This window comes from Ambystoma mexicanum, chromosome 14 (genome assembly GCF_040938575.1).
Source record: "Ambystoma mexicanum isolate Mex_15411 chromosome 14, UKY_AmexF1_1, whole genome shotgun sequence".
Lineage (NCBI taxonomy): Eukaryota > Metazoa > Chordata > Amphibia > Caudata > Ambystomatidae > Ambystoma > Ambystoma mexicanum.
Window position 1 is genome coordinate 184,634,458 of NC_090940.1, and position 23,113 is coordinate 184,657,570.

Consider the following 23,113-nt stretch of genomic DNA (forward strand, 5'->3'; position numbering starts at 1 on the left):
ATACATTTTGGCATTAAGAACATTAAATACGCATTTGTAAGATTAACTGGCAATCTCTGCTTTAGAGTAATGGTGCTATCCTTACATTCAAACCATCCACAATTCTTTTTAATGTATGCAGTGTAGTGACCTGCATTGGTTGTAGCTCCTGCATGGTAGATTATACCTACTGTTGTAAAGGTTTTCTTTCCAAGTGACACTTGACAGTGTGTGAATCCAATCAGTTTGCAATTGTTTTTGGTGCCATCTGGATTACAACGTAGAAGCATAAGTATTATGTAGGCACTATGTGATTGTATCAGTAAGGTGGAGCGATTGTCTGAATTGCAAAGAGTACATAATCTGCCATGGTTTGTTTTTTTGTACAAGTTGCTGAAATGGAATGCTCTCACAATTTGGTATGTAAACATACACAAATCGCTCATTTGGGATTTCTTCCTGTATCATTTTGCTACAGAGAGTGCATGTGTGTTTCCACATGTACGAAATCTGGAAAATTTTATTTACAGATATGCTTTTGTTTTCCAACACTAACAGTATGTACATTAGAAATTCTTGTGGATCTTCTTGTGAGTTCATAGTCATTCTCACCACTCCAGCACAGTTGTCCAATTGCTGCCTCACACCATGAACACTGTATGTGTTGTCAGGATTCCTTGTTGCATTTCTATGCAGCACTAACATTTTCAAACACAACTGGTCTGTACTGTGGAGGTAAATATTGTTAACAATCGGTGGCAATTGAAATAGAATATCATTTTCTTCATTTGCATAGCAACTTACCCCACTTTCGTTTGCAAATTTGAATGGTCCAGCAAGTTCTGTATCTGAGGGCATTTTTCGGAATTTCTGTTGCTTCTTTGCCGACGTCCCTGGTTTACATTCCATAGTAGGTTCTTCTATGTTTGCAGTAATTGATGAAAGTTTAGCTTCTTTTCTTTTCTTTCCGGAATTTGCTGTTGGATTCTGTTGCATTTCTGTTTCATTTAGTTTTCTTTTACCGCGTTTTACTTTAACTGAAACGGGGTATTGTTTCAGATGAGGGGTGTACAGTGAACACAATCTATTGTATTCTACAATGCAAGGAATATCAGCTTTGACTTTACTTGCATCAAAGTTCATTAGCAATAGACCGTCAAGTGTACGTAAGCGTGATAATGCTATGTAGCTCATGCCTTCCTTAAAGACTGTGTTTCCTATATCTATCAATGCTTTGTCTAGGGTAAGACCTTGGGATTTATGAATGGTAACTGCATATGCAAGAGTTAGAGAAAATTGCTCTCTACCTACATACATGTCTTTGAAGAGAAGGAATCAAGCAATTGAGCCCCCTAACCTTTTCACTTCTGAAAGTTTATCAAAGCGAATATTGACAAACTGAATGTTGCTATCACATGGGTATGACTGAAAGCCAACAACTGTGCCCAGTGCTCCATTAACTAGCCCTTGCGCTACGTCAAGGTTACATTTAAGCATTACTCTACAATTTAAGGATAATTTCAATATTTTCTCCAACCCAGCTATGTTGGAGATTGAATTTTTTAAACTATTTAGTCTTGTTGTGGTTTGCTCACACATGGGTACTGTCATACCATGTACGTCTAGTTTGTCTGTGGCACTAATTTCCAGTATTGGTTGCTTCTTGCGATAATACTCCAACTCTACTACTCTTTAAGATGTTGGCATAAGTGAGATCTGCAGATTGCTGCATGTTCTCAGTTAATTCTCTATATTGGAAATGTTGCCAAAGGTTAACATTACCTATGCTACCAACAGTTTTCCGGCAGAGTTTGTGGCCTAAGGTTTTAAAAAGTGGTTCACCTTTCACTGGTGTCAATTGTAGAAGATCTCTGAAAATGATAATGTGTTTCCCTGCAAAGAGTTCTTTGTTGTTACTTTTAAGTACTTCTTGCAATCTGAGATGAATCAAAGCCAACATTAGGTTGGAGATCATGCTCACTTCATCTATTAGTAGCATTTTCATTTGTTTCAATACTCTGCGTAATTCCATTGCAGCTTCTGCAGAAAGTTTGCAGTAGTCTAATTTATTTTGATGTTCTACTGGAAGCAGTAGCAATCGGTGTAAAGTGACACCGACTATGTTGTAGGCAGCTAGACCTTTGGGGGCCGTAGCAACAGCTGGCAGTTTGTTGTTTGTCAATTGTTGAATGAACTTGCTGATGATTTTGATTAAGAATGTTTTCCCTGATCCAGCTTCACCACTGACGTACAGCAGTATAGTTTTCTATTTTTGGCAGGTACATTCTTTATTTTCATGTTGTACACCATGTACAATTAGTTTTGTTACATCTTCAAAAATGGTGCACTGATCGTTGTTAAGTTTTGCTTGTTGTACAGTTAAGTCTTCTGTATCTTCTTGATACTGATACATGGTGTTTTTTACTTCTGCCATAGTTACTTCAGCCTCATTTGCTATTAGTGGTTGTCCTAGTGGTTCTTGACTTCCTGTTACAGAAGGTTGACTATTGTTGGAAGAGCCCTTATCTAGTTGGGCCTGAAGTAGTTCTTCCTGTTGCTGCTCATTGTGTAACATTGTTTTATACTGTGTAAAGTTCACATTGATGATAGCGCTTTCATTTGCTTTGAAAGCATCTTCATAGTAGTCATAGTCATCTAGTATGTCTTCCTCTTTTCTCCATGGTTTGAAAAGTTGTAACAGAGACATGTAATATACTTCTTTCTGTTGAGGACTTTTTAATTACAATTTTACATGATTAATTAAGCTTCGTTTGGTTAGTTTCACTAAGCTCCCTTCACAATCGGTCACTCTATATCTACTTTTACTTTAATCCGGTTTTACATTATTTTTGTATGCAAAGCTTTGAGCTATGTGGTATAGACATGTGCTTTCCAGAGTGCTACTCCTGTTTGAATAGTATGTGTCCAGTAAATTGTTTTTCAGAATGTCTTGGCTGTTGGGATCATTTCTGGCAATTGTTTCTATATCCTCATATGATTTTAGCACTCTTTTTCTAGATGTTGCAGGACCAAGACTGAGCCATACTATGTTGTCTGATTTTCCATACAAAGCAATACTGGTTAAATGATCTGCTGCTTCATAGGTGCCACATTCTCTATGAGAGAGCATTTTTATGCCTAGGCTGTACAATTTCTGTGGTAATGTTTTGTCTGATGCTAGGTCATCCCAGAGGTTTTGAAGCTCTGTTTTTCTGCTTTTGTTAAGTAGGCTGTAACATATCGTGCAACAGCAGTGAAATTGTCTGCAATGTACTGCATATCCATGTTTGCATTCCATAAGAGGGCAATGATTACATTGAAATCATTGATATATTTTGATTCTTCCCTTCTTTTTATGTAATTCGTGTTCTTAGGTGATTTACCTTTAACACTCTGTCGAACTGAAGACATGAAGTTGTTTACTTCACCTGTTTCTGTAACTGGTCTAGGGAAACCAAAGCGGCATTTGGTGTAGTATTTACCTTTGTGTTTGTATTTGCGGCAACAATATTTGCCACATGTGTGTCTTTGAAATTGTAAAATCTGCCCATGCAGCTCACTATGTGTCTGTTCAGAAGGGATTTCACAAGTGACATATTTTTGGATAAACTGCAAAACAGTGCTGTCACTGTCGTGACCACATTTCGGTGCACCTTTGATCCATAACAGCATGTGAATATGTGGTGCTCCTCTCGCTTGATATTCTTTTCTCCAAAAGAAGTGCTGCACTTCTCCAAGGGGAGGAACAGTTTTATTGCAAATAAAGTGTAGCATGGCAGTGAAACGATGATGGAAATATCTTGACACATTAACTGGATCTAGAGAGCAAAGTTCTCCAGGTGTTACTATATCTATGTTGTTTTTGTTGCTGTTTGGTATGCGTAGGAACTCATGTAAATCTTTCCCTGCATATTCGGCACAACTTAGCGTAACAAACCAAGTCGGTGGTCCTAGGTTTCTGATCATACAACGCACGTCTATGTGCCGTCGGAACCAGTATTCCTTTGTACCATGCATGTTTGCAAACAAATTTGTTATACTTGATTGTAAAACCTCATCTTTTTCCTGTACTTTTTGTATTAACTGTGTAGCTGACATATTTTGAAAGTGGGTACCAGATTTAAGAATGTGTGCAACTCCGTAACATAGTGCTGCTAATTCACTTTCATAGAGTAGGTGGAATATGTATTCCACATTTTGTCTAAATCTGGGATCTTGCGAATACATTTGTAATGAACAGTATTCTGATGCCCCAATCTGAGTGGGTCTATCATCGTGTCTTCCACCTTTGCCAGTAGGAAATAGCAGTAGAAAGGCACGTGCTTCTATACTTTTTTCCCATATACTCATTGGTGACCCTTTGGTTTGTCGCATGTGGTAAGTATCTAGTGCATCATCTATGCTTTCATTGGAATGCAATGGATGAATTGTGTAATGGTCCAAAAGAGTGGATACTGTAGCAGGATCCAGAAGTTCGAATTGTCCAGTTTCCGATGGCTCTTGAATTATTTCAGTTGTTTCCCTTAAGCTTTCATCAATATTTATTTCCTTGTAGTACTCATTATTTTCTTTTAGCTATTGCAATGCTTGTCTAACTTTGTGTAAGTCTACAAATTGTTGCCAAATTTTTTTGTCCTTTGTTGGTACTCCATTTACCAAGACTATTAAAGAATGCTCTATTGAACGTTTCACTCCTAGAGTGTGTACATTTTCCATTAGATCTAATGGCAAATACACTACTTTGCCACGAATGCCTTTCATCAATTCAGAGGAAGGTAAATTTGCTGTTTTTGGATGAAGGCGTATAATTGCTTGAAATGCGTGAACTGTTTGAATTATTATGCTCTCATACAAATTGAGCTGCTGCCAGATTTTTGGTAATGGAAACAATTCTAAATTATTTGTAATAGCATGTGAAGGAGTGTGGTTGTTGTCTAATTTTGTAGTAGAGTAACTGCAAAATATTAGGTGTTCAGTTAGCTCATATTTGTTTTCTGCTAAAAGATAGAGAGCTCATTCAAACCATTTAGAATCTTCATTGTCTTCTATTTTGTATGCTATGTCCACATTTTTTGTGTTCCTTTTGTAAAACTTTCTGCAGCAACACACACACATGGTTTGGTACTTCAGCCGATGACCTTTTAAATTTTACTATTTCTTTTCTGTATGTGTGTAGTAGAAGGTTGGTATGTGCAGAATTGTTGCTACTATGTTCTAAAACTGTTGCATTTTGTAAGTGGCTCTCACTTCCAAAATACTTTCTCTGAATACGGTCAATTTCTTCTTGTAAGTATTTGGGTGTACCATGCAGAAGAGTGGTATTTAAGTTGCCTAATTCTGAAGCTGGACTTTTTGCATAGTATATTTTATACACTAGATTTTTTACATTGGAATGATGTATTGATATCCTTTTGATAGCATGAAAGTTGCTTTTGAAAATAGGTCCAGAAATGCAGGCTAATGAATGTCTTTTTAGTCCTGTGTATTTCCACACTGGACAAATATCCATATTTTGCAGCACTTTCATTTTACTTCTCTCTTTACCTTTTACATATTGATTAAGGAACTGACATAAAGATTTGAACGCTTTGTTTGGAATGGTACACATTGATGTGCACAGCCATTTGTATACTGCATGGTGTGGTTCTGCTGAATCGAGAGGTAATTCCGAGTTTTCAGGGAATACATTTGTAAGCAGTGTTTCTTGTTCCATGATGGTAGTATTGATTTTCTCATACCCTCGTCCACTGCTATGGATGGCAATTGTGTTTTTTTGCTTTTGTTTGTATGCTTCTTCATTAAAATATGGTTCTGTGGTTGTTGTGTGACTCCATTCACAACCACAAACATGTAAGAAATTATTTTTGTTCACATTCTGTTTATTGCTCAGTTTCTTTTGTAGTTTAGTACTTAGTTTTGTTAGTGCTTTCATCCTATTTAACACTAATATAAACAACTTTCTTTTGAGAAGGATTTCACTGTCCACAAGACCTTGTAGGATTAACTGTCTACGGTAGGTTTTAAGGGGTGAGGATGATTTCGGTCCTCTTCTTAGTAGATTCTGAAGGACTCTGTGACAAAACATTTTTGATAAAATACTTTTTTTACTATGCGTTCTTGTTACACTATCAGGATTATTAGGAGCATTGTTAACTGTAACTTATTTTTGTGCATTGAAAAATGTATCCCTGGTGGTTTTATTCACTGACAATCACAATATAAAAATGGAATGTTTCGCCCACATGTATGTTTCGATGCGCGTCTCTGTGAGTGTGACTCACTGTATGTGCAAGTGCATAGGGACATTATTACGCTCATCTGGTATCCACAAGGACGCCACCCAGCCGGGTTACTTGCTAATATACTTCTCAGTGGTGCCCAGATGTGGTCTGCAGGGAAGGTTCCGCCTAAAAATATAGGAGGACTGTGTTCAGGACTGGCCGACCGGGGTAAGTATCCTCCCTCCACCCCGGTATGATTTCAGCTGCTCTGGGGCCCTCTCCTCACCTTGTGGTAGAGTTAGACGTGCTCTCCGTCCTGCCTTCTTGCAGGGGCGCGTTGTCTTTCGTGGGCGTGTGAGGTCCAGTTACTTCACTGACGCCGCCCTGTTTGATATCGTTCAGGTAGGTCTTATTGCTGTTCTTTAGTATTGTTGCTATCCTGCATGCCTTTCTTTGTTTAATAATGTCTCTTTTTCTCCCTTAGGTATGCAGAGCTTCAGCGTGGCGAACTGGCTTGGTTGAGCCTCGCTGGTAAATGATGGCGCATTAAGAGTGCTATGATGTGGTAAGCGCTATGCGCAGCGCTACGATGTCTTGCCTTTGCTAACCTGTTTTTTCCTTCTTTCCTTGTAGGTTGCGGTGTTCTTCAGCGGGTGTGGAATTTCCAGAGTGGTGCCAGCCGAGAGGCGACCAGCCAGGTAAGCCTTTAGAGCAGTTCATAATTTGCAATGTCTCGTATGCTTTCTTTAATGTTGCCTCTATCTTCCTCTTTCAGGTCGTTCAATCCGGGAGGCGTACAGATTCAAGGAAGCTGTTCTCAGGAGCTGCGAGTAGCTAAAGATGAAGACTGCAGGTAAGATGCTGCTGCTAATGATGTTCCTTTTGTCTCCTTGCAGGTTCTGCTTCTCTGAGGTTCGTGGGTATAGCTGGACACAGTGAGCGTCATGTTGCAAACTGCAAAGCAACGCGAAGCGTGTTGTCTTGCTCGGGTGTGGTGGAAATAGCCCCAACAAAATAGTCCAGGTAAAGTAGTCCCTAGGCTACCACACCCAAAACACTGTACCGCATGGCTTAATTCCTAGGAACCAAGTTATGTGGATGCCTCCGTGTTGGCTGACAAACACAATAAAGTAGTTCCCAAGCACATGTTTTTCATGGTGTATGAGCCTTTCGCCATAGGTGCCAGGACTGGCCCCAGGAGGGATTTTGAAGAGGATGCCAGGCTCTAGAAGCCCGAGTCCTGACTCCACCTGGCCAATGGGTTTGCCAGAGGGGGTTTTGGGCGAGGGTCGTGACAGGCATCCCCTTTGTTTCATGGTGAGCAATATTTCACCAGCATTGTGGAAGTGAAATAAAGTGACATATTTTGGGTGCATCTTCAAGAAAGTACACTAGGAATGCTGACACATTTTTTTGATAGCAACATCATTAAAGTGATTAATTGTGAAAATGCCCGCATATTTGGTTTTCGCAGCATCATGGAAGTGATTTACAATTGTAGTGCTGGCATGTGTTTTGGACACTGTATTATGAATGTGATTTACAGTTTCAATACTGGCATATGTTGCAGGGGCAACATCATAAAAGTGATTTACAATATGAATACCGACATACATTGTGGCCACAGAAAAGTTATATACAGTGCCAATACTAGCATAAATTATGGGTGCTATATCATGGAATTGATTCACAGTGGCAATGCCACAATACCTTGTGGTTACAGCTTTGTGAAATAGATATACCTTGGCAATGCTGGCATGTATAGCGGGTGCAACATCTTGTAAGTCATTTACAGTGCCAATACCAGCATACATTATGGGGGAAGCTTTATAAAAATGATTTACCCTAGCAATGATGGCATAAATCGTTGTGCCACAGCTCCATGAAACGATTTACTTTAATAAAACCAGCATTTATTGTGGGAGAATCATAATGAAAGTGATTTACAGTGGCATTGCTGGTATACATTGTGCTTCAGCATCATGAAAGTGATTTACTGTGGCAATGCTGGAATGTATTCTCGGCGGATGCACCATCCTGACCCTGATCATTGTGATATGTTGTGAATGCTGCTTCTTGAAAGTTATTTGTAGTAGCAATGTTTGCATATATTTGTTAGCACAGCATCATGAAAGGGATTTACAATGGTAATGCTGGCATATATTGTGGGCAGAGCATCATAAAATGCTTTTTAACTGTTGGTTACCTGGCATGTATTAGCATTGCTTTTACCCCATTTTTCTCAGACAGAAATTGTGCTTTAATTGCACCATTTCAACTCATTATTTCAAAAAATGATCTTGAGTGGAGAAGCCCCCTCACCCATAATTTATGTTGTGCTACCTTACTAGGCTCAGTCACGCACACTAATTTTGGAAGCTATTTAGCCCATGCATTGCAAATATTCATCGGCTAAACTGATTGTTATTAATTAGAACGCTTGTGCCCCCTAGGAAGGCAGTCCCCTGCCTCATCAGCACCAGAAACTGCCTTATCCACTGCTTACATTCATGTTCTCAACCTCATTTAAGTACTGGGTAATGAAAGAGGGACAAAGTGGTGATGCTAATCTGTGCATATTGCACATTACAAATCGCTACTAAATCAGTACATGTTCTGCACAACAAACACTCATCAATAGATTTGGGTACATACCTCTCTACATCAGCTGGTACATTGAAGTCCACTATCAATCGTTTCATAGGTTGCAAAGGACCACATAAATCACGGTGCTGTGGAAGAAAGCATATCATTAATACAAATGTGTATTCATGATACCCACCATTTTTTCTTCAAAATGTTTATGATGTTTCAACACCTATTTTTGCTCACAAAAGTTCATTAAAGTTGGCACATCGAAAATTCCACCTGATCACACCTGCATATTACTATATGATAAAAGGCCAGATATGTTTGTCCGAAGCAGGCATGCGCCTGCTTCGCCTGTTACCACCAATAGAGGGAGCTGTTGCCTTACGCATACAACAATATAACTTCATGTTGCACAGTAGAGACTGCCTGCTTCACCTATTATCACCGCTACAGGGAGCTGTTGCCTTATGCATAAAATAATAAGACTTCAAGTTGCATACATTAAGAAAATATATACATTAAAAAAAACATATAAACACAAATTCATTATATTAAACACTATTTCTCCAACAAAATAAATTACTTTTTTCCCCATCCAGAGAGCTTTCTGTAAATACAATTAGTTTCACCATATCACTCTGCCACAATGTCTCTGTTCACACTCTGAAAATGTCTTTCCTCACACACTTTGGCCCGTGTACATGGGCTGTTCCACATGTAAAGATTATATTCTGTAACTGGGATAAAAAAACAGAAATATGCAAGAAAATAATAAAGTAGTTACTAAAGCTTAATTTAAGAAGGCAGTGTCAGTGCTCACAAATAGATTAAATAAACACTCACAGTTCACATAATGCACTCATTACAGTTAAAAAATGATCATGTTTAATCTGCTTTCAGAATAGCAGAACAGCTGAATAGAAGGTGCCGAGGCAGAACTTCCATTTACAATCCATACATCCCCAGAAAATTCACAGGGAAGCTGTGCATTTCAATTATAAATGGTACCCCATGAAGGGTGTGTCAAGCTTAACACTACTGCTGCTGAGTCAAATACACTACCTGACAAGGAAATCCATCTACGCATGTAAAGTGAGGTAGGCAAAATGTGCAACTGTGATGACATACAAATTGCACATGGATGGGGATTCACAAAGGACCCCTTATGCACAAGGCACAATTTGCACCTATTGTATGTTACATGGACCTTATTCATAAAAAAGAGAACATTACCAGGCACAAGTCTGAAGAGTGGGTCCCAGGAATGGCCCTTATGACCCCTACGTGAATGTCAGCTCGCAGGATAAGGAATGATGTCACCGACTACCCCACAGATATAAGAAGCGCTACTCACTCAGACAACCATTTAAACCATATCCAGTTGATGATTTCAAGCAAACAGAGGTCTCATCAATAGACCAGGTCAACTGACAATAAGGCCAGATATCGATGGCGTCATTATTGACATAGCTGCATTAGTCATGATGCATATATGCAACCATGCATGAAGCTACACAAACATGCACTAGTGTATTTCTTATAGACATGAAAAACATACTTATGACTCCGGTAGGTAAAGGATGGATACATTTACAAAACGCTGAGAACCTTTCATTTCTTCAACAAAGTGGAAAAAGCAAGATGCCGAACACACGTGGACCACGCTTTCTCATGCTTTATTGCAACTAACCATTAGAAGCCATGGAGACACATAAGGAGCCTACAGGGTGACTTCAGTGAATCAGGAAGGAAACAGAGGCCTCAGATACATGGAAGGGGAGAAGACATTATCCCTGCCACAGGTGCAGAGCATCTGTTCACATCACAGGACAAGGGCAGGTGGAAAGTTCATGGTTCCCAAGGCAACAAGCCACCTGCAAGAATTAAGACTAAAAATCCTAATAATTACCGATGGAAAGGCTTTATTTTGCCGTCCTCTCACACATGACCCAGCAGAGCAGGACAATGCTCACTCACTCGTGGTGGGAATGGAGCCGTTCCCAGCAAGACGGGGAGTGGAATGATACAAGTGTTGCTCCCAATAACTGTAATCTGCAGGCACTCTCTCAGGCTAGATGAGCAACAGTGGCAACAATATGGAACACACAGCCCTCAATGTTCCTTCCCATCACCTTCAAAAAGGTACACTGAGCTCTGTGACCAGACAGGGTCCCAGACCTGGGAGACCCTGCTTTAGCCAATCCAGAGGCCCTCTTCATGAGATGCTATAAAATGGTGCATGGGCCAATGGTCTTCCTGCAACTCTGCAACAGTATAGGTTGCAACATTTTTTTGGGTGGTAGTAGATGGAGCTACGTTCTTGCGGTGCAGAGTCTTTAATGTGCCCAAGTGTCTCCGCTATTTACCGGAAAAAATACAGTGAGTTCTCCACATGCCAGTCCACAAAGCTGGCAGTAGAGGATGGTTGCTACGTCTGGGTGGCAAGAAGCTGTCTTGTCCTGCTGCATGCCTGGAGGGCTGTAAGGTGACCGGCAGAAATTGAGTCACATGGCAGGTGCACACCGTGAAGAGGTCCTCAAGAACCACCTTGGAGAAATTCCTGCCCACTTTCCGTGGGACGCCCAGCAGACTGGAAATGCAGAGCAGCAGGTTAGGGCAGAGTCGCTGTCCAAGCGACATCAGCGGATCACAGAATCTAAGTATAGACTTTTGCTATGTGGCAAAAGGAGAGGGTTTTCAAAGGATTCACTTCATGGTTGTGTTGGGGTTTTGGTCTAGCAGGGAGTGTTGTTGTTGAATTTTTGTTCTTAGTTAGGGAACATTCAGTCTTGGGTCAATCGGTTTTGGCAGTCAGCTTAGACGATTGACTTCAGGGTACGTATGACAAAATACATGTAAATATCATATTGCTTGTGGGTTGAGCGTTGTAGCTTGCGTCATGGATGATGGTATTTCTGTGTATAGGGGTTAGTAGAGGAAGCTAGCTTGTGTCACGGAAGGTGCTCTCCTGGTTAAGTCTCGCAGAGATGTTTTATCTATAATGTGACGCTATAGGTACAGGATCACATGAATTATTGGTATTCCCTGTTGGTTAGGCAGGGAAGTGGCCTTGTATATGTTATTTATGTTCTTTCAGGTTTAGCATTGTGCTCGGGGGACTGTATAGGCAGACAGATTCAAAGGGGCGGGGGATGATGATTTCTTCTTCTTTGTAGAGGTGATGTCACCAACAAGGTTTTTGTGTAGGACTTCAGGTACACTGGAGGTGCGCAGCTTTAGGTGGATAAAAACTACAATTGAGGTTCGAAACAGTGGCCGCACCTTTGGGGCCATGCATGGAAAGCACATGAGCAGGGTTGTTAGGTGAGACTTTGGGGCGCAGGGCTGCAGATGGGCGTGCGTGGAGCACACCCATGGTAATGGGTTTAAGCCAGAGAGGCTGAGGTTAAAGTGGTGATTTAATGGTCATTAGTGGTACCGGTTAAGTGGTATTGAGGTGAAAAACTGAATAAAAGTACTCCAGTAAGTGGAGGTGACGACATCCCGATTTGCGGTCAAGTAAGTATTGACAAATGTATCCAGGTAACACCCCTACAGCATATGTGCAAGTCCCTCCCACAATAAAAGGACAAAATCTGTAAGTATAGCACATAATGGACTTGGGGTATAGAAGGCAAATTGGCAAAGCAATGGCCTAAGGAGAGCTTTTCCAAATGTGTGCAGCAACAATTACACACTTACTTACATACATCTTACAAGGGGAAAAGGTTAAGCAAGGGAATGGCCATAATGGAGTTGTGGAAAATGTTTCAGGACGAGGAAGAGGACGTGGCGAGGTGACAATGGATGCTGAGCCAGCGAGAGGTGGGAGGTGATTTACCCTTGGCTCCCCATCCTCCTCCTCAAATGGTGGGTGAAGGAACAGCAGCGAAAAGTCATGGATTATACCCTACGGGGGAATTAAAAGCAACAGCGGGATGCACCGCCAGAGTATAGTAAGGATAAGGGGCAAAGCAAGGCAGGACAGGTTACCAAGTAAGTGCAGAATGCTGGGAGAGAAGGCAAGGAGCTTAGCGAGATCCAGGCAAGGTTGACGAAGAATGACCTGGAGTAAGAGGGAGTTAATGAGGGGCAAGAGGCAATAGTCCTGAATGAATGGGTAGGTGGACAGATATTGCTTAAACTGGATGGGAAGAGAGCAGGAGATTTAATGTGCTTGAGCAGAGAAGTCACGGGTAACAAGGACGCAGAAGAAGTACAAAGATGGGAGCGAGAACAAAGGGAAGAGAGAAAAAGGGCACATAGAGAGAAAGGAAGAGCAGATGCACAAGAGAGAGAGGAAAGGGAAAAGAGGAGACAGAGAGAGCTTGTGCCCATAAGCCTCGGGTCCCTAGGTGGATGGTATAAATATATGAAGTAAAAGTTGAGGATATAGCCAAAAGAAGGCAGAAGAAGAGCAGGAGAGGCAAGCGCAAATTAATAAGAACAAAGGTAAGTTGAAACTTGGACTCCTCAGGGAGCGGTGGGGCAGTGAAGACGAGGGACGCTGTTTAAGGGTGACAGAAATCAAGTTGGATTTTGCACATTTTAGTGATGGCGAGGACAAGGAGACACAATGGAGGAGTGAACCAGACAGAAGCAGGATAAATAGCAGGGCTACTGCATGGGTGGATAGAAAGGAGGCTGAGTACTCAATGAGAGGGGAATGCAGAAATATCAGCTAAGCAGGAGGAAAGCAGCAGGGAGATGTAGTATTGAGGAGGCTTAGAGTTGAAAAGGACAGTGACAGTGCCAACGGGACCACTGGGTCATACAACGATTCATTGGGGAGTGAGGATGACGTAGAGGAGAGAGCCTCTCATCGCTCCAGAGATGTAAACCCAGACAGAGACTAAGGGCCTCATTACACGGATGGCGGTAAGGGTTTACCGGTACCGGTATTTTACTGGTACCGGTAAATCCGTACCGCCTTACTACGAGGCCCATTTGCGGGTTGGGGAATTTAACACCTGCTTTTTGCAGGCGGTAAAAACCAACCCGCAAAGGGACGACCAGGGAGCTAATTACGGTACCGCGATTTGCGGTACCGTAATTAGCACCTTCCCTATTCCCATAGAGCCCTATGGGGCAAAAATGGGAATGGGGAAGGGCAATGGTGGAAGGGGGAATTACCGTCCCGCCAACCTTGGAATAGGGCAGTTATTCCCCTTTCCACCAAGGCGGTGCCTGTATTTTACCGGCATGATCCATGGCGCTAACAGTGCCATGGTTTACCGCCATCCGTGTAATGATGCCCAAAGTGTGGGGAGACGATAGAGACATGGACAGACAAAGGGAAGTTGTGGGAGAATGGCTGCCACGTCCTAAGGGTATATCGCGCAGCGCAGGCAATATTAACCCACATGCGCAGAAGCTTAGGGCCCTGTCGAGGTGGAGGAAAGGAGAAATGACAAGGGCTTTCCCCACCACCAAGCCCATGGGGAAACAAAGCAGAGGGATAGGACAGACACAGTGTCCACTGTTAGAGGAGGGAGGAGGGAGACCTCAATACATACCATGGCAGAAGATGGAAAAAGACAATTTGAGATGCAAGTTACCTTTGTTGACTGCTGGGGCTGGGAAATGGATTTATGAACTAGAGAGACTGGCGGCAGGAACAAAATTGGTGGTTAGGGGACATGAAGAGTTTACTTTTTACAATTCTCGCGGAAGTAGCAGATGATTTATGGAAAAGAGCTGGATACCCTGGAGTGACAGTACAAAACACGGCACACAATAGTGCGCCTTTCAATAATTGCCAAACGACTGTATGGCATGCTCTAAGGGTGCAATACCCAGACACATCAGACATCGGCACAATTATGGCATGAAAGATGAGGGAGGACGAGGATTCACTTCAATATATTCAATCTATTCAAGAGAAATGGCATTTGAAGACATGGAAACCGTGGGATAAAACTGTGGGGTTATTTTATCATATATTGTGTCAGGGGTTGCCTGACCAGGTACAAAAGCAGCTCAAGAAACTAGTGGGGATGGGGGCCAAATCCTGGTCAGAAATTCAGCTATAGTGCACTATTCAGACTAATGCAAGAGAACGCAAGAAAGAAGTGTGAGGAGAGAAAATAAGAGGAAGCCAGGCTAGTGCAGAAGAAATTATCAAAATACACAATGGAAGGAGCAGTCTCTACCAGTGGGGAAAGTGCCAGTAAGCCGCAGGCACAGCACAGACCGCCAACGATGGGAGGAGGCTTCGCCAGGCGAGGAGACGTACACCACAGGTTTAGAGGGTCATGGAGAAGCGCCCAGTGGAAGAGGATGTGGACATCAAATGCAACTAGGGAAAGAGAGGTTTCAGGAGGGCTATCAGAGACCAATGGGGGGACCACCCCAGTGTTGGGTGTGCAGACAAGACAGGTAGGGCACATTTAGAGCAGATGTGGGAGGTAACAGAATGGGGGATGCCGCACCATCCCACATACCAGTGTGAAAAACCAGAGAGTTTTTCACTGCATGGACCCCAGTGATCCATTACTTAGGTGTCTATTTGATTCGGGTATGGCCTGCACACCTAATTTTTGGACATGGAGCTATTAGAGGAAATTAATAATTAGAAGATTGAACTAAGCATTTTAGATTTTAGGGTGCACTGGAGAAAAAACATGGCTCGGGGGCGGTGGCAGACAATGTTTTTTAGATGTTCACCACTGTGAAGGGATCTTTGAAGCTTCTAACTAGTCAATTCACATTATTTTTATTGATTTATTTTTTACTGAAAAATGGGAGTCCCACACACCTCCCTCAATTACTGTCTCGCACTAATTTCTTTACACCAAACCGCAACTGATCATCTATATTTTAAAATACATTTAAAAAGGTGGTTAATAATGCAGCACAATGTAATTCAACCAGCTTGATAGTCAAACAAAATGTGGAATATACCTTTTGGTGATGTCTCTGAGATGCAATTCTGAGAACTAAATGGGTGTGATTGAAAAGTGCAGAGGATTTTCGTTTTTCATTTGGGCCCATTGATGAAATTCTCAAAAATGACCTGCACATTTCCACAGGGGTTGGGACGGGCTGAACAGTAGCACAAAGATGTGCTGGCCAGCCACCTTGCATACATTAGTGTTGGGAGCCTTTCCTGTCACTGTCAAAGGTGGTAAGAAAGAGAAATGCATTTCTTTATTTTATTTATTTATCCATTGGTCACTTATTAGGCGCTTATGCAGTTAGCAAAACTGTTTCAAAGCGCCCACAGGGCAGACAGGATGGGGACAGGGTAAGACAATGTAGTACAAAATAATGAGAGTAAGGGAAGGGGAGACAAACCTACTATGCTTGTAAGTGTTCATAATGTGCAGGTGCAAAGTGGGGAGGGGAAAGGGATAAGGTGCTTTGAAGCTCATGGATAAGTGCTCCGGGTAAGTGCTAAGAGGAGGAGAAAGTAAGTGCAACCACCGATTCGTGTGTGAGCCAAGTAAGTGCAGTAGAAAGACAGTGGCTGGGATAAGAGATGTGGGGGGTCAAGGCCCTGAGGACACATAAGGGCCCTGCACATCAGTCACACAGCTGTAATATTAGCAGAGAAGAAGGAGGTAAAGAAAAAGGTCTTCAGGCTTTTTCAGAACTTAAGGAGGTTTTGCTCAAGATGCAGAGGGAGAGGGAGGCTGTTCCACAGGAGGGAGCCAGTCGAGGAAAGTGATCTCCCACCAGCTCAGGGGTTGCAGCGTGGAGGAAGGAATATTAAGGAGGGGGCTATTGCAGTAGTCTAGCCTGGAGAGAACCAGAGCACGGGTGACATTGAGTCTCTGAGGGAAGGTGAGGAAGGGTAGAGGCCCTTTGAGAAGAGTTGAAAGTAGGACTTCTTGACAATGTCCTAAATATGAGGGATGAAGGAAAGGGAGGAGTTGAAGGTGACTCTGAGATTCCTGGCCTACAGTGGAGGGGATTTGGTGGGGAGGGGTCTGCATGGAGGAATGCCATGGAAGAAGTATGGTGCAGGGGACACAATAGGGAGAATTTCTGTTTTGCTGGCCTTGAGGCAGATGCATTCCGTTTCAAAAGATGAAAACGTAGGTGAAAGAATAGCAGATCAGACCGCTGCTCTAACACTTCGAAGAAAATGCATGAAAGGTTCAGAAAGGAGCATCTCCTATATTGGGCCTGCCTGTGTGGCTAGTCCAAACAGGTGCAACCGACGCCTTTGGTTTTTGCTGCATTTCAAAGTGCACTGCATTGCTGAACTTGTTATATGCATTGACATGCGCAGAAACACTGTCCTATTTGCACAAAAGTGCAAAGGGAATGAGCAATGGCATCTGAATGTGCACACCCGAGATGCACACATTCAATTGCCCTTTGTGGATTGGGGCGCACCTTTCCTTTGGTCAAAATAGATGTGCTAGCCCCAAAAAGTTTTGATTGCCCTATTTAGTTTACAATGGTGCAAAGACATGAACACATCCATGTTGGGCAATTCGTGCTGCTTGAGTAATATACGCCTCAGAGAATGGTGGCTAATGTGGAAGGTGGGATCTGCAGGGTAAGCTCCAGATCTGGCCAGGTCTTTAAGTGCATAATGTGTTGTACCACGGTGAATAAAAACATGTGAGCAAACTTATGTTGTGCTGCCCTTGCTCCACTTTCACATTTCTGTGATTCTGTCCATCCTTGCCTTGGGATTGGACCCCTTTCTGAGCTTTGGATTTCTCTATCGTTCTCTCTATAAGGGCCTTTATGAAGAACATATGGACAACCACCGACCCTAGCGCCTCAGGCTCAGGTGTTTTCCAAAGTATTTGAATCCCTCTCTATGGGTTCTACCTCATTTCAAAAGTCTTGAAGAGGCTTCGGGTGGTATAAACGAGTTGGGACAGAAATGAGCTCACTCCATTTCTTGTTAGGCCTACATAGGAGGTGAGATTGTGCCTCAGAGAACTAATGCATCCACTACACGCGCCTGCGTTTTACCTCATGGTCACAGGTTCAAATCCAGGTAGGTCCCCTCAGCCCTTCATCCTTCCGAGGTCAATAAAATGAGTACCATTAAGTTGGGTAACAATAAACATGCCTTATGAGCGCCAAGAGGCCCCATGCGGGTGAAGTGTGCTTTAAAAATACGCCTGTTGCGTTATAGTGCAACATGCTTTGTCTTGGTTTTATTCTTACTGAACACACGTGTACTTGGTATTGAAGCAAAACCTCTTCAATGCACAAGCACTGAATGTGACATGGCAGGCCCACTCCAACTCCTAGCAGATTGGCCTAAACATCACATTCTAATTGCAAAAAAAGGAATGTTTATAAGAAGCAAAGAATCCAATGATGCTCAGGGGTCCATTGGATTTATATTTTTAACAAATCAAGGAACATACATGGAACAATATACATAAATGTAAACTTACAAATACACCTTCGGCGCTGCACCTAAAACCAAAATAAATTAAAACAAAAAGGTTATGTTGTGAAATATTGTCCACGAAGAGCATTACTTTAAAATATTAAAAAGTAAATTACTAAAACGTATGTTGACCAGACCTCACATACATGCAGTGTACATGAAGCAATATGTACAGTAGCAGGCACATAGTAGCTTCTTGCGCCACTATAAATACCACTGGCAGCTGAGACCACACAGTGCAACTTTGAAAAATCTCTACTTGAAATGATTGTAGTCCTATTTCTGCTTCCGTTGCTTACCTCTAGAAACATATCTTTTCCAAAGGCAGCATTGCCCTGCTGTTCACTGAACAGTACAAAAAGTGTTTTTCCGGCAATTAATTGGGGTACTGTGGGGCACACTGGATTGGTGGATCTCTTTGAACCGGGAACAATATTCATGCTGTAATCATTTCACTTTATATCATTAATGTCCATTTTTTTATCTGTCAGCATTGACTCTGTTTGTGAAGTGTATCTTTGTACTGATTTACACCAGCTAGCGCAGTTTGTGCTCACCTGGACCCCGAACATTTTGCAGGTTCGGATTGTGTTAAAGTTTCTAAATCTGTCAATGCTCTGAAAATACTATGAGCCAATCACAGAGAAGAACTGTGGCACCTTGTCATTCATGACTTCAAATGACACAATTATGTGAGGGTGGGATCCACTCTTTTCAGGGGAAGTTCTCATGTGTTAAAAGCTTCATAATAAAGTGAAAACGTATTAGCAGGACAAGCACTACAACAGAGGACACTTATGCCATCATATGCCCGACACACAATCCTCTCTTCTATTCTTCTTGGCCTTTATGTAGCTTTTGACACTATCAACCATCTACTTCTTCTTTCTACTCCTCCATTGTTTTTTTCTGTGTCTGTTCTTAGGTGGGTTCACTCATATATTTCTAATCGTTCTTACTCGCTGGGCCAAACCTCTCCTCCCTGTACCCCTCTTTATGGGGTCCATCAAGGGTCTATCATTGCTCGTCATTCTCCATTTACACAATCCCACTCGCTACGCTTATCTCCTATGCTCATCTCTCTTTTCATCTCTAAATCGTTTTCTCTTTCTCCTCTTTTTCAGACACATCCCACTCTACTGTGTCTAACTGCTTGCCTGCGGTTCAACCCTAGATATCGTCCCATTTTCAATACCTCTATTCCTGAATATCTGAGGTCCTTTTCTTTCCTGCTACTTTGATTCTTTCCCCTTTTCCTCCTGCCTCGCTTTCTTTTCCCCCTCCTGCCTCTCTTGTTCCCCCTTTCAGCTTGCAGCCTAGGTGTCATCTTTGCCCCTCTTTCTTTTTCCAGCTGTATTTCGTCCACTGCTCGCTCTTGCCGCTGTGCTCTTTTTAATGTTTGCAGCGCCCGTCCTTGTCTTTCTTTTCATGCCTCTACGATGCTTCTTTCCTGCCTGGTCTTCTCTCACATCGACTATTGCTTTGCCCTTTTCTTGCTCTTCCTGCCTCTCCTCTCGCCCCTCTTCGCTCTGTATGTAATTAATCCATTCATGTTCTCTTCTCTCTCCCTCCTTGTTACTCTATTTCTTCCTCTTTGCTTTCTAAATCCTGCCTTCCCTTTGAGTCTTGTCTCCTTTCTATTGTTCACTATTGTGTCCATGGCCTTGCTCCCCTCTATTTTTCCTCACTAATCGCTCACTGCTCCCCCACCCGTGTCTTGTGCTCTCAGAACCACCTCCTACTTTCTGTCCTCAAGCCGCCAAGCGCATCGTCCCTTTTCCACTCCTTCGCCTTGCTTGCCCCCAACTCTCCACCTCTGTCTGTTCAAACTCTTCTCTGCGTATCTTTCAAACCAATCTAAAAACACATCTCTTACTTGCTCTCGCAAATAACTGATTATACTTTTTGACTGTTCATATGTTTGGAATGTATTACTCATTTTGATTGTACTGTTTTTTAAAATATATATTCTTCTGTTCAACTCTTTGGCGGAGGCGCTATACAAATAAATAAAAAGTATGAAATAAAATAACATTAACTATTATCTGGAGTGGTTGCACGCTTTTTTGTCAATATTATGCTGAGTTTCTCTGTGCTGCTGTCAGCCTCTTCATGATTGTGCTGGAGAATCTGGCAGAGAGTACCCAACCGCATCCTCCTCCATGGCCAAAGCTTAGTTTAGGAGATTCCCAAGATTGCCCCCCTGGATTACTTACACACACAGAAATCCCACTGGAGCAGGGGTTTCTACTGGAGCTGGGGTTTCCGTGCCTTTTTCTGCATCAGGCAAATAATCTGAATTGATCAGCAATGGGGCCCAAATCAATGGTTTATGGTAAATGGAGTTTTGGAAATGATCTTGAATTCCCTGCAATACTTTTAATACTCACTAAGTATTCATATTTCACTTAGTTATATTTTGCTCAGTACAATCCACCTTAGCTCCTAGGATCCGCCTAAAAAGTTATAAGTGATGTTAATTATGTGATCACGCAGGAGATCTGATGTGGGTTATATGCCTCTGGATCATTCCTGTTTTTCTATTCTAATATTTCCTTCAGATACTTAGCCTCCTGTTTGTCTTTTTCAAGTGCATAGTGCATCGTTCTTAAAGTGACTTCAGTGAACATATTTAGCCGGGCCATCACATTTTAGGGTTTTGACTCCCTGAGACCGGATTATTTCCACTTTGCTCTCTAAATCATCTAATTCTGCTATCGTTGTGCTTGTACATGGGGACCCTTCATTTCATGCTGAGCTTGGTTGAAACTTTGTAAATTTCCAATCACTTTTTTCAATATAGGTATGCCCACTGTGCTTTCCAGATGCTGGGTAATCTATTTCCCAAGCTTCCTTCACCTTGAATCTTGAGTTTTTTTTGGATAATACTCTCATTTTAGGACAGTTTGATAGTTCTTTCACCAGACTGTTGCGACTCTACATTCGCCCGTGCATCTTCTCCACTGCTGCCTCAATCTCCTTCGCCTTTCTGGTGGATCCTCGTTGATATACCCGAGTAGAATTGGTAACCATCGTAAATGTTGTAATCATTGGCCAATTGCTGTTTCTGTCATTGTGGTTCTGTGTTGACTGAGGGGGGATTGAAGAATTCAAGGAACTAAAAGTGGTGGAACCCACCAGAAACTACACTCATGGGGGTCGTATAAATTATGTGTGGAAAAAGACTGAAGAAGAAAAGAACAATGAAAGGGAAGTAACAGGCAAGCCGCCCACAACAGCTTCTTCTCCCCCTCTCAACCACATTATTCTTAATCCCAGGGTCTCCAGCACAGCTCACAGGAAGGCAGGTCTTGTTGCACTCACTTTGGTACCAAAAGAAGTAGTTACCCTTAACTTCCCTGCCTCAGAACTGCCAAGTCCAGCGTACGTCTGTAGGCATTCATGCTCTGGCCCCCAAAACCTATCAGCATGCAGATATTTCAACATTATCAGACAGCAGAGGCGGGATGCATGCTGAGGTGGGCACCCCCACTTTAGACCCCTGTCTGCCTGAGGTGAATACCCCGAGGAACACTTAGGGGATGAAGGAAGTGGAGGAGAGGGTCCCATCACAATAGTGATTTACAAGATGGAGGTTACAGCAAAACAGTGATGCAGGACCACCTGGCGGGGTCCTTTTCATGAAGCACACAGCACACCATATTATTTCTAACACGCATCATTGACGCTCCATGATGTGAAATGACACAAATTATGATAGGAATTACTACGGTTTTTAAAATCTCGGTAGGTTAAGTCACAGCGGCTCTCATTTCCCTGGATTTTATTAATAAATATTATACAGTATCATACGGATTTTCAGTGTTTGCAAAAGAGCGAGTCAGGGAGTTCATTTATATTGTGGGCACTGCATAACTAAATGTCCTCTTTGCAATGTATTGCACCGCAGAGAGAGGGGTGCAGGATAAAAGCTTCGAACACGCAATCCAGAGCAACGCAAGCTATAGCTTGAGCAGGCATTGAGACACTTTCTTATAGTCTGTACATCCACTCTAAGCACTCGCTACTGCATCTATTCCCTCCCTGCCCCTGTTACTGCACCTATCCCCCTGCTACTTCACCTAACCTCCTCGCTACTGCATCTATTCCCTCCCTGCCCCTGCTACTGCACCTATCCCCCCTCGCTACTGCATCTATTCCCTCCCTGCCCCTGCACCTATCCCCCTGCTACTTCACCTAACCTCCTCCCTCCTGCATCTATTCCCTCCCTGCCCCTGCTACTGCACCTATCCCCCCTGCTACTGCACCTATCCCCCCTCGCTACTGCATCTATTCCCTCCCTGCCCCTGTTACTGCACCCATCCCCCCTGCTACTTCACTTAACCTCCTCGCTACTGCATCTATTCCCTCCCTGCCCCTGCTACTGCACCTATCCCTCCTCGCTACTGCATCTATTCCCTCCCTGCCCCTGCTACAGCACCTATCCCCCTGCTACTTCACCTAACCTCCTCGCTCCTGCATCTATTCCCTCCCTGCCCCTGCACCTATCCCCTCTGCTACTGCACCTATCCCCCCTCGCTACTGCATCTATTCCCTCCCTGCCCCTGCTACAGCACCTACCCCTCTCAGGCCTTTACCACCTTGGTGAGATGTCGGATTGCTTGACTGTGAAGCCCTCCTTCCCGTGGGGATGCGCCCCTCCCCCCTGAGAATATAGGGTTCTCATCAACGTCCACCTTGTTTTTGTACATGTACTATTTGCCATATTGTGGAGGGCATGTGCCCCCTTCTTCCTACCATGCCCCCCAGCCCAGTGAGAGAGAGTTTTGTGTGTGTGTAGAATACAAATATTTGTATTTCTTAAAATAGTAAATGCATCCATGAAACAAAAGGTTTGTATGTAAATTGTACTTACATTGTGATAAGAAGGCAGGAGCACCTGGCAGATAAAAGCAAACATGCATTCATTATCTATCCATAGCAATGTGCTATT

The 23,113-nt window shown here is 42.7% G+C and overlaps 1 protein-coding gene across 1 annotated transcript in view; it reads right to left on the bottom strand.

The window, feature by feature from the left end:
• Nucleotides 1–23,113, bottom strand: part of LOC138527269 (galectin-1-like) — a 93,325-nt gene that overhangs the window by 66,288 nt on the left and 3,924 nt on the right. The window contains exons 2-4 of the mRNA XM_069638364.1: nt 23,036–23,059; nt 18,164–18,185; nt 8,856–8,932 (exon numbers count right to left, since the gene is read on the bottom strand). Coding sequence (XP_069494465.1) covers nt 8,856–8,932; nt 18,164–18,185; nt 23,036–23,037 — 101 coding nt within the window. The 5' untranslated portion in view covers nt 23,038–23,059. The remainder of the gene's footprint in view (nt 1–8,855; nt 8,933–18,163; nt 18,186–23,035; nt 23,060–23,113) is intronic.